The 12,561-nt window shown below is 37.9% G+C and overlaps 2 protein-coding genes across 2 annotated transcripts in view; one reads left to right on the top strand and one right to left on the bottom strand.

Moving 5' to 3' along the window:
- Window positions 1–2,751: 2,751 nt before the first annotated feature.
- Window positions 2,752–7,391, bottom strand: bbs12 (Bardet-Biedl syndrome 12). Its single transcript, XM_015397258.1, has 2 exons — window positions 7,325–7,391; window positions 2,752–5,014 (listed from the first exon to the last, which is right to left on the bottom strand). Exon 2 carries the CDS (start codon window positions 5,004–5,006, stop codon window positions 3,162–3,164), a length of 1,845 nt encoding a protein of 614 aa, XP_015252744.1. The 5' UTR covers window positions 5,007–5,014; window positions 7,325–7,391; the 3' UTR covers window positions 2,752–3,161.
- Window positions 7,392–7,480: 89 nt separating this feature from the next.
- Window positions 7,481–12,561, top strand: part of LOC107099210 (caltractin-like) — an 11,781-nt gene continuing 6,700 nt past the window's right edge. Inside the window, exons 1-4 of the mRNA XM_015397259.1 lie at window positions 7,481–7,637; window positions 7,840–7,995; window positions 8,072–8,200; window positions 11,142–11,279. Of these exons, the coding sequence (XP_015252745.1) occupies window positions 7,635–7,637; window positions 7,840–7,995; window positions 8,072–8,200; window positions 11,142–11,279 (426 nt within the window). The 5' untranslated portion in view covers window positions 7,481–7,634. The remainder of the gene's footprint in view (window positions 7,638–7,839; window positions 7,996–8,071; window positions 8,201–11,141; window positions 11,280–12,561) is intronic.

The raw sequence follows: 12,561 nt of genomic DNA, 5'->3' as shown, positions 1-12,561 counted from the left end.
TCATTGTAAGCTCAATGTTGTTGCAGTTTTGAAACAGTGATTTTCCATATTTCTCTCCATATTTGGACCATTGCTGCTCTTTTATCTACCAGATTTCTCCACGCCTATGATTCAAAGCAAGACTGTGGTGGCAGTCACAACCCCAATTAAAAGTGGTGTTTTGGGCACAGCATCTGCCTCTTCTGTGTGCCGTGATTCCTGAGTTTGGGTTGTCTCACTGCGTTTGGTGTTTTAAAGGTTTTTTGTTAGGTTTAGGATTAGTGGACGCCGTCCCTACAGTGGCCCCTTCTGTTGGTAACCTCAGCTATTGTAGTTTTTTTTTTTTTTTATTATAAAGAATTGGTTTTAAAGGGTATTTTAAAAAGAATTTAATAAAAAGCTCTGTGTAAATTTGAAACTGTCTCAGATGTCTCAATCCCTGCATAACTGAACCTGTGTGCCTTAAAAACAGGGTAATATTCCTTGGGTGAAATTCCCAGGGTGGCTTTGTTGAGCATTTCTTTGGTTTTAAAAAATTTTCATTGCACACAATTTCTGAGTTTCCCAAAATGCCGCCACAAGTCATTGACTCAAATGCAATCCCTCACACTAAGCATGCTTGTAGCGACAGTGGAGAGGAAGAATTCCATTTTAACAGGAAGAAACCTCCAGCGGCCATCTGCCGAGACCGACTGAGGTTCAAGGAGACAGAAGCAGACATAGAAAAAGAAGCATAGATACAAAAAGAACTTGTAAAATGCGGCCCCGTCCAGGAAACGCACAGCCAGGCAGACGAGCTCCGAGCCAACTCAAATCTCAGAGGATGAAGAGAGCACAGAATGAGGATTAAAGGGGATTTAAGAGACTTTTAAGGTGGCGTGGTTGTTGGTGCCGGGTAGATGTATTTCAGAAACTGACGCTCTACTGGGATTCTTTCATCCACGACAATCTCTAAAGTTTACAGAGGATGGTTCCCGAAAAATAGACAATATCTATTGACAGGCAGTTCTGTGGGCGCAACTGCCTTGTTGATGTCAGAAGAGAATGGCCACACTGGTCTGAGCTGATAGAAAAAACATTGTATTTTGATGCAGGTGAGCGACAGCAGCAGACGACCACATCAGGTGCCACTCCTGTCAGCTCAGGACAGGAAACTGGGGCTATAATTCACACAAAATTGGAGAATAGAAGATTGCGAAAAAGTTGTCAGTTCTGATGAGTCCCGGTTTCTGCTGCGACATTCAGATAGCAGGGTCAGAATTTGGTGTCAACAAGTCCATTCTGTCTTGTAATACTTCAGGCTGCTGGTAAGGGTGTAGGGCATATTTTCTTTGTATGCTTTGGGCCCTTTAGTACCAAATTGAGCATTGTGTCAACGCCACAGCCAATAGACTACCTTTGGGATGTGGTGGAAAGAGAGTTTCACATCATGGATGTGCAGCCAACAAATCTGCAGCATCTGCATGATGCTATCATGTCAAGATGGACCAAAATCAATATTTGCAGTACCTTGTTGGATGTATGCCACATAGCAGATCTAGCAGCTCTGAAGGCAAAAGGGGATCCAACCTGTTATTGGAAGGTGTACCTTATAAAGTGGCCAGTGTGTATATCTATGGCATGTTTTAAATGACTTCAATCTTAAACTCCAAATCCTCTATCTGGGTTTCCAGTGACCAGGCTGAAGCTCTGAGCTAAATATTAGGGTGATGGTAGGAAGGCTTTAAATCACAGAAACTTGGATGCTTATGCTTTCCTTAAATTGACTCTGTAATGAGCCTAGAGATGATGTGTTGTGAATTTAATATTAAATTAAATAATCACGATTTACTGTGAAAACACGGGTGAAATAATATGAAATGTTGCTCAGCTGTTGTATGGGGTCTGTCAATGCAAAGAAAAGAATATAATATTTTCAGTTTGCCTTGAATGAGACACATTTTACCCTTTTTTTTTTATAATTTTTGTGAGATTTTTCTCTTTTCCTACAAAAAAAAGTAAATTTTAGGTTAAAAAGTCAAATGATATTAGATGTAAAATTGACAGTGTTATGATTTGGATGTAAATATTTAAATATCGAATGAATCCTATTTAGTACATGTGAAAAAACTACAAACTAATACAAACAAAATAATAGAGTAAGAGCCTGATATTGGCGTTGCTCAAACCACATCCTACTACTTTCCTTCTTTCTCAAATATGGACCCAGAGTTAAGGGAACATACATCAGAGCATTATGGGCTGCTTGTTATAAGCATGTGATCTTAAACATATAAATTAGATCTGAGCAAAAATCAACGTTTGGAGTTTTAAGCTGCAAACAGATTTGGTAAATTTTAGCATGAAAACCACGTTCCCCTGCACAAGTTCTCAGGTATATTTGCTCCTCACTATAGAGGATTTTTTTACAGAATTCTTATTCTTTCTAATAATTACTAGAAAAACAACAGAAGTTTCTTTATAGACATTATAATTTTGTCTGATGCACACAGCAATTCAGCTGAAGCACATCTGTCACCTTGTGCCATTCCAGTTCCCCTCTCGCTGCGTTGTGGTAGTCGTGTCACACTCCTCTACCACGTCACTGCCACCACAGGGCGATGCCCCGGTCGAGCTGGGGAAGCTTTTTATTTCATTGAGCTAATTATAGCATACCAGAGGCTCTCTCAGAGGAAATGGATGTTCACACATGGCATTGCCACCGAGAACCTCCAACATACAACATGCTATTAAAGGAAAGTTTTTGTGAATTAAAGCACAATTGTTTAGGACGGTTTCAAATTTTTATTTGGTGTCTTTTAAGGTTGTACAAATGGAATAAGTCATTGCTTTACCTAATAATCTTCTAAAATCAGTGTTTTAGTGGCGAAGAAGTGATAAAGAACTGATCTCAATTTTAAGGAGCAAAGATAGAACCGTCTTAAACGGACTGTAAGAGAAATAAAAAATAATAGTAATCAAAAGTAAAAAACACAACTAAAACATTTTAAAATGATTCTTAGGGATTTATTCACAATGAATATGTCTCCCCCTAGTGGTAAAGAGTGGGTAGTTTACCCCTTAAATAATTTGAAAGATGACATCTAATAATGTACCGTATAAAAAAAAAACCTTTTGTAAAAAGATTGCAAAACTTCTGCAGGTGAAAGATAAATCACAATCGTAGTGTTCCTATGAAACAATCATAACTGCATCAGATTCTCCTTGGTTTTTTGTACAACTCCTGTGATGATCTCTGCATCACTCTGCAGAACTAGAAAAACAAGGTCTAAAGCTTTCCTCCAAGCTTCCTGCTTCGAGCTCAAGTTATCATAGACTTTCACAGCCGGTGCTTTATCTGGTTTCACTGCTGAGAAAACTGCATCTTCTCTTTCACTCTCCAAAACAAGCTGCAAAAACTTTCCTGCGATTATTTCGTCTCTATGAAAATCCTGCAGCTGCTTTCTGACAATAGTCCTAGCTTGGGTTCCTTTGGTTATGGCAGTTATGTAATTTATTAAACCATCTGCCATGAGCTGGAACACGAGACCTCTGTAGAAACTTGCTTCTGACCCAGTTTTGCTGCGGTGCTCTGCTTGTTCTAGTAACTTATGAACACAAAGCAGCTCGGTCCCTCCAGCACCAGGCAGCAGGGCTCCGTCTTTCAGTGCATGGTGTAAACGGTAAGCGCAGGCCCAGAACTGGTCTTCCAGTGCCTGAAGCTTTCCATTAATGCAGCTTGTTACAACTGCCGTGACCAGTCCGCCTTCCCCGCCCGTGGAAATGTTCACAGCCAGTAAAGATTTCCTCTCATAGCTGCCGAGGTCCCTCCAAATCTCGATCTTCACGCCATGGCCGACACAATGCTCCGTTAACTGCGTGGCATAGCTTACTGGGACGGCTCCAGTTGAACTGGCCACAGCCGTAAAAACTGAAGAGTTGATTTTTTCCACCACAAGTATATGGTGCCTGCAGCAGAGCTGGATGACCTTTGGACTGGCGAGGCCAGCGGTTAGTACCAGGTCCACTTCCAGGCTCAAGAGCAATTTTAAAACCTTTTCCAACCATTCATCCTCTTTGCTTGATGCTGATAAATCCAAGTGCCCATGCACACGTGTACCTGGCAGGCCTTTAAAGCCTGGATGGCGGTAAGTCTGTGATAGATCTCCAGTAACAAGAGCCACCTTCAAGGGTCGTTGTTTCAGAGCATGAGAAACCGCAGCCTGTTCGTCAGATAAAAGAACGACACAGCCTTCAACAACACACGAGCAGTCCTCTGGCAAAGCAGGCAGAACACAAGTCATCACTTTGGAAATGTCAAACAAGCGATCGCTGACGCGCTGTCGGTTCATTTTTAACAGCATCTCAGCAGCTTGAACCGCTAACCTCATAGCATTCTCACAACCATGGCTTAAAGACTCCGCCATGACGGCTACGTCTGGGAGGTCGGGCGCATCAGGCTGCAAAACCGTGGAGCTCATTTCAGACTTTGTCTCACAAAAATGTCTGCTGAGCTTAAGTTTTCTTTGGGCACTCATGGTTAAACACTTCTCACGGACATTCGGTGTCTCTTGGTTCGGCTTGATGGGTTTTTCTGACAGCTGCAGTCCTAAATCTTGAGTACATTTCTGGATTACAGAAAGGTCCTTGATGGAAACTGAAGATTTCTTGCATACATCCAAGCAAATATCAATCCCCTCAGACATACATGTGATTATGTATTTAACGGAAATCCCTCTATGGAGGCAGTCCAACGCCACACGGCTCCACGCTCCTGCAAGGAACAGCAGGCATCCCGTCCCTGTCCGGTACTCCTTATGATGGGCACGGATGGTCTCATGAACAAGTTGACCAACAGCACAAGTAAGCTCCAGGTTGTCAATGATTCGAAAGCAGGAGCCCACAAGAACCGCCTCCCCGCTCGTTTCGTCTTGGATGAACTTGTAGTTTTTATTGGGGCCGATGGAGGACCGCACCGTTCCTGCAAGAGCTGAGACTTTCTGGAGTCCAACATGGCGTCGACGGTTAATTATCACACTTTCCAGCATTACCAAGACTGAAAAAAGGAAGCAGAAACACTCAATGTCAGAAATACTTTCTTTTTCATTTGTAAGAATACTTAATGTTATTAATGCTGTTGAGGGTCAAGCTAGAGAGAAAACTATAAGGTTCCAGAACTTTCTACTAACTTTAAAGTTGCATTTAAGCTTAATTCATTACATTTTACCTGGATTTATTTTCAAAAGAAGTGACACATTAGGTGTAATTTAGAACCTAACACCAAACAGAAGAAAACCTTGGTATACGTATACAGTATACCAAATTAATGTTCCTATGGAAAACCAGCATGTAAAGCTGTACAAACAATCCTAATACAGCCCCAGGTCAATATGTTTTTAAATGTATTTTATCTCCGGATGACGTAGAGGAAAAGATTTCTGCTCTGCATTTCTGAAACTAATTTCTGCACGAGTTTAAATACACAAATCAGTCAGGAGTTGTTGCACCTTGTTGAGTGACAGGAAATGAGGCCCCAACCAGAGAGCTTCCATTTGAAACAATGAAAATGACTGCAACAATCCTTTAAGAAGGTGTGTTAGATGTAACAAAACGCTAGTGCAAACTAAACAGGAAAGCCTTAAAACGGCAACGTGCGGAAACATCAAGGAATCTTTCAATGCATCAGGATAGAAAATGATTGAACATAAAATACACAACAAAATAAATGGAAGAGCGTGTGAAACCAGGACAGCGTATGAACTTGGCTGAAAGAAAATAAGTGAAACTAGAAATATTATTGACTGAACAGAAGAGAGGAAGGACTAGTTAGCGTCCAAATCTAGTTAGGGTCAACATCTATGGGTGGCATGAGAGTAGGGCTGAAACAATCTGATTAATTGTGATTAATCGATAAATCATGATTAATTGATTGTTGAAATAATCGTCAACTATTTTAGTAATCGACTAATTGTTAACTGGAGCATAAAGACTGTGAAACATGGCTTTAGCTGAGAGAGCAACCCACATAGAGAAGTTATTATAGGAAAAAATATATATCAATATTTTGCATTTAAGATAAAATAGAACTCCACAAGTGGAAAATTTTTTGTTTGACCTTGTTTAATTCTTTCAAAAATCTTTGAGGAAATTTTTGATATCCGATTAATTGAAAAAATAATTGACAGATTAATCGATTAGCAAAATAATGATTAGATGCAGCGCTAAATACGAGTTTGATTCAAGGATGGAAAGCAAATCTGCTAGAAGAACAGTTTGGTATCAACAAGACCACAGATCCAGGTCTTGTCAGCAGCTGAGCTCTATTCTAGGGGCACCTTGCTAAATGAATGAGCTATCTTGAATTTTTTTTCTCCTGTGGGATCAAAAGAAGTACCTACCTACCAACCATTAGCAGGCTGTGCTGATTGGAAATGATGGAAACTTAAAAACTGGTGCATGACATGCACAGCTTCTCTGTCTACTGCTATACAAAGATGCTGCAACCTGACTGCTGCTTTAAAAATGAGTGAGGCCCCAAAAAGGAAACAGCTGAACAGAAAACAAAGATACAACACAGTAAAAATCATGTCATAGTTTTTTTTTAGTATTTTTTTTTAAAGTCCTAAATCTTTCTGCTGGGCCAAAATAAATGTGTGCAATAAAACAAAAATGTAATTTAAACATTTTAGGCTGTTCTCAAAACCAAAACAAAACAAAACCAACCTGAATGTTCAGCTCGGGTACACACATTTATGATGATCCAATTAAATGAGTTCAAAATAATTTTAGACCCTTTTTAAAGTATAAATAAAACATAATTTATGTTTGTGACTGGAAGACTTTATAACCATCAGTTCCCAACAACCTTAATAAGTTGTTACATTCATGCTGATTTTGGACAGTTACTCAGTTAAATAAGAAGCTGCTTTCATTTTTCACATCTCTGATGTTGCTGCTATATCAAATATCCATTACTGTAAAAATGTCCATAGCTGAATATGGGTAATTTATTCTCCAGGTGCACAGTTTTATCTGTTGAAACACTTTACAGTGCAGTATTTTATTGCTTATCTTTAAACTCTTCACTATTGTGTTATTCTAATATATTTTTCTAAGGTCAACATTTGACTGACCATTTTTTCTATAACCTTTTTGCTGCTATAAACACCAGAATTTCCCCGTTGTGGGACAATAAAGGGATTTTCTATTTGATTCTATTCTTTTATATTTAACGATTCAAAGAGCACATTTAAACGCTCCTAACGGAGATAAGGCGCCTTATACCAGAAATACGGTGAAGCAATCGTTTCTGAATGTGCAAAACCGTTCAAACGTAAAAAAAAACAAAACAAAAAAACATCCGTACCTCTGATTTCACCAGCTTAAACCTTTTGTTTAATAAGCTCTTCTTCTCTCGGATGTTTGGGATTTTCCTACACAACTGCGCATGCGTAGTGTGTATTCGTTACCGGGCAACGAAAGATGAGTTAAAGCCATTGGTGGAAACTTTTTCAGCCCGCCTATTCTACGCCACGATTGGCTGAAAGGATAAGTTTCCGGTATTTGCTGCCTCCTATTGGCAGTCGGTCGTGTCAGTTGGAAGTACAACCGTTTGTTGACATCCTTAGCAAACACAACGCCGAAGTTTTTTCTGCCGTGTTTGTTTTGCTTTTCAAATGGTAAAAGTGCGCAAAAGTATTAACTCTATTATGTTTGTGATATTTATTGTATTTTACGTTCATTTTAGCCTGAATGTATTTGTTCCTGTCTCGTTTTGATTAGCTAAATGGAAGCTTATGCTAGCTCACACGATGGTGGCTTAATAAACTAGGCTAATTTTGCGGTGGTTCTGTAATTATCTGTCTGTTTCTCTTTGTTAAGGCTTCAAACTACCGAAAACCAGCTTCCTCTGCGAGCCAAAAGAAAAAGACAAACTCAAAAACGGAGCTGACCGAAGAGCAGAAACAGGAGATCAAGGAAGCTTTTGATTTGTTTGACACAGATGGAACTGGGACGATAGACGTGAAAGAACTCAAGGTGGGTTTCTGTACATGATGAATGCCTGAAGTATGCACAGAACCTGGGTTTAATTGGCTGTTTCTATTTGCTACAGGTTGCCATGAGAGCTCTGGGGTTTGAACCAAAAAAAGAAGAAATCAAGAAGATGGTTGCAGAGTTTGTGAAAGATAACTCTGGAATTATTGATTTTGATGACTTTCTCAGTATGATGACTCAGAAAATGGTGAGTGTGAAGCAATGAGAAAAGTACTGATTTATTCAGTTTCGGTAGATAAATAGATAAATCAACCTTTTTCTTTTCATGCTCATTCAGTGAAGAAAAACATTTTTTTAATAAGAAACCAGCAATGTAAAGGTTATTCTGAAGTAAAAATTATAAAGGTGTTTAAACCATATTATATAGTATAGATCGAACTTGAACTAGTATAAATGTGAGGCAACTGACGTTTATTTCCACCGATGTTTGGCTCACCACCACATGCTGAGTGCAGGATGGTAATCAGGGGTTGGAAAACAACAAAACCAATGCTAGTGGCCTCAGCTGACAGACATTGACTTCCAATCCTGAGGTTGTTGGTTCTAGACCCAACTTAGACTAGTGGTTAGGGCATTGCGCTTGGATCCAAGAGGTTCTGAGTTCAAGCCCCACTCCCATGGACTGCCACTCTGGGTCCCTGAGCAAGACCCTTAAACCCCACACTGCTCCCCGGGCGCCACACAATGGTCCACTGCTCCCCAAGGGAATCGGTTCAATGCAGAGAGTTAATTTCATTGCATTGTAGTTGTGACAGTAATGAGAATAAAACGTTGAATTCTAAACTATTCTTAAATTATTACTTGCCAGCTTATGAGAGTGTCGTTGTCATGAACTCTGAAATACCAGGTGATATTCAATAACAACCTGGTACCTTTGAAAAGAAAACAACTAAGTTAAATTTAGTTCTTTAAGTTGGATAATGTTAAAAATTGGTCTGGACGATAACAGGAAAGCATTCAGTGGGAATGTTTTTGCTAAATATTACAGTGAATATATTAGTTTAAAGACATTTTAATTGTCCTAATCTTCTTGTTCCATCTGTTAGCATCTTAGACATTGGTATTTGAGCTACATGTGTTTGTGTACTGCTGTAAAACTAAATTCAATCTGTTACTGGTATGTAAGGTAGGAAGTGACAAAAAGGAGATATAATTTCCTTCACTTATTGCATTAAAAACACTATTTTTCTTTATGTCAAAGTTTTCCAGAGCGTTAAATCCAAAATGTTCCTCTGACACACAGTCATGTCCATCCCAGTTCCCAGCCTTCGGTTTTATGGAAAACCTGTAAACTGAACACTGTTTTTTTTATTTTTATTTTTTTTGTGGTAAAGAGAAATTCTGAAATCTGCAACGCATTAAATATTTCTGATATACAAAGACATGTAACCTGCACCGTACCTTCATTTGGGATTAAAAAAGCAACAAAAAAAATATGTGCATGTGAAAACTGTAAATGGCAAAAACATGTAAAAATGTATGTACATACACATTCTTTTTTTATTTTTTTATTTATTTATTTCTAATATTTTTTAAATCATCCTAAATGCAAGCTGTTGCATGTGAAGAGTTGGTTCCTAATTACTGCTTTAAGTTGGTTATTTTTCCAAAAGGATGATTTGCTTCATTTTCTTCCTGCCCTAAAAGATTTATGCAAATAACCAAGACATCACTGTTGGTTAGAAAGAGACATTGACACTCCTCTGGGATATTTGTTCCAGCTGACCAACAACTTCTTGGCATCAGTGTCTCATTAAATAAAGTCATTTACACATTTTTCTTCTACATTGTTTGTACAAAGTCTAGACAGTTCTGTCCATCTGCAGCAATACTGTAATGTAAACCAAATCCATAATAAGTCAGGTAAATAAACCTATATCTAGTAAAAACACACACTGTGATATGCAATTAATGTTCGAAATCTTTTCTTGTGCTTCATAAAAAGATGCACAGTTATTGAATGAAATTACACTCTATTCATAAAAGCAAATTCATTCACGGTTTACCTATATATATATATATATATATATATATATATATATATATATATATATATATATATATAACATTAGAAGTACTTTTTCTGATTAGCTTTGATATTTGGCTTCTCTCTTCACTTTTCATTCGTATGTGTATCTAAACTTAGTTTATAATGCATTATAATCTGTATTATTTATTGGAGCAGTTCCATGTAGCTGGAATGAAACAGCTTAGGAATACCTGTTGAATACCTGTTAACCAGTTCCAAAGAACGCAGCGTAGTGAGAAGTTGAGACGTCAGTAGCGAGACACGGTTCCTTCTGGTTTCCCTCAATGAATCTAAGTCAGCTAATAAACCACGCATCATCCTGTGTCCGCAGATCAGTTGGATCTCCGAACAATCGCGCCTCATTCTTCCACCACCTTCAGTAGTTTAACAGCTGAGATCCTTTCAAAGCTGCCAGATTAATATTTAACACATAAAGTGTAAATTAATGAAAGACCTTTAGGTTTGATGCTCCTTGAATAAATAAAACTTAATGGAGTCATGTTTAAGTGTGTTTAGGAGATTATTATGCTATTTCGTAGAGAAAAAAAAAAAGAATCTACTGGCAAAGTTGAAAAGTTTGCATGAATCTCTGCACTTTTTAACAGAACTTTGATTTTATCCAAACTGAGTTGTGCTTAAAATGTGGCTGGGTTTTTTTTCAGTGTGTACGCCTGCTTTGCACTTTAGACCCAAAGAGTCTGGCTGATCTGAATGGATTGTCCTTTGATATTGTGAAACATAGAAGAAGACTAAAGGCTGTTCATTTATCAGAGGTAGCAGGGGAGCTAATATTAGTCCCATCTTTGATTTTATTGAAACTTTCTTGTTTTTTACCCTAATGAGAACATGTAAAAGATGACAGATCCTCCGGATGGGTTTAAGTGATTTTTATTTTTTACAAATCTACCAGCAAAGAAAAACATAACATATTACCCAACAGTTCTGTTCAACATGCACTATTAACGATTGTTGTATGTTGTGGGGTTATGTATAAGATAATAGTCTCAGTGGATGATTTAGGGCCCTGAAGAGCAGTTTTAACTTGTTAAGAAGTAACATCATTAAATTTCCTTATCCCATGTTTCCTGTCTCCTGATAGAATGAGAAGGATAGCACAGAGGAAATAATGAAGGCCTTCCGGCTGTTCGATGATGACTGCACGGGAAAAATCTCTTTCAAAAATCTCAAGAGAGTTGCCAAGGAGCTGGGAGAAACCCTCACCGATGAAGAGCTGAAGGTATTATCCATGTTTGTTTATTTTTCTGCTCAATGTTCATTTATTATTTCAATAATTTATTATTATTTAGCTTCAAATTGCTGCATTGCAAAAAACCAAACAAACAAAGCAAAAACCAACCTATAAGCAATTTGGATATAAATTAAACAATGTGAAGTTCAAACAAAACGAATATTAGATCACTGAAATAAGAGTATATTCTCAAGATGTTAATGGGTAAATAATCTAAGTGAAAGACAAGACACCTCAACAACTAATCAGATTCAGAGAACAATGTGTGTTGGGGCTAATTAAAGAGGTGTGATCCACCTTCAGCACCCTGGAATAACCTCACATTGAAATATTAGACATAATAAAAGTAAAATATATAGTTTTTATGTTATTGTGCCTCCATATCCTTAGAAACATTCATTAGATAGAAAAATAAGTTGCACCCATATTACTGACTACTTGATTGGGCCTCCTTGCAGCACGGCATAGGGGTGGTCATCCTGTGGTTCATGAAGCCCAGCTGGCTTTCATACTGTTTTATTGTGTTTGCTCTGCTGCCTCCTCTTCCTATTGTCAACGCTGCATAGATTAGTGGCTGATCAAACACACTGACACCATGTTCAGGAAAGCTGGTGTTGGTTATTGGGCAGGTGAATCAAGTCCTACTGGCAAATTACATCAGGATCTTTTCTTTAAAAAGAAGAAAGGAGCTCTAAACTCTTTTGACCACTGATCAATAATCCATGTTTTCCTCCTGGTAGGGTGCCTCTGACTTTTTCTTTTTAAAAAAACAGCTTAAAGAACCAAAGTGACAGTTTTAGCTCATTTCCTGCACACGTGTTGTGAGCTGACTGTTGAAGTAGTGCCTCCAGCTGCAGTCCACTCATTTGTTTCACCACCCAAAATCTTAAATTGACTTTTCTGTGTCTCTCTTACAAGGATGCTAATTTTTATTTTATTTTTTTCAGTGTTCCACACTTTTTCTTCTACTCAATATGTTAAGATGTATTTTTTAGCAATGCTCTTTTCTTTGTGGAGGAAGAAGATAACTATCTAATTAAGCCTTTATGAAAGTGTAGGTCGCAGCAGTATCTATTTAAATTGATTTTACATTGTATTAAAATGTTCTGAGAAGGAAAAAAGTAAATTTTAATATCCATAAGACCCAGTTTTTGGAAACAATACATATTAAAACTTAAAATGCATCACGCTGTATTGTATTACCGTTCTATATCGCTTGTATTACTGAGTTTTACCACTGAAATAGTTTATTTATATATATATATATATA

Source organism: Cyprinodon variegatus, unplaced genomic scaffold, assembly GCF_000732505.1.
Source record: "Cyprinodon variegatus isolate N-32 unplaced genomic scaffold, C_variegatus-1.0 Scaffold847, whole genome shotgun sequence".
NCBI lineage: Eukaryota > Metazoa > Chordata > Actinopteri > Cyprinodontiformes > Cyprinodontidae > Cyprinodon > Cyprinodon variegatus.
Note: the sequence above shows the minus strand (reverse complement) of the source record. Positions and strands in the feature narration are given on the sequence as shown.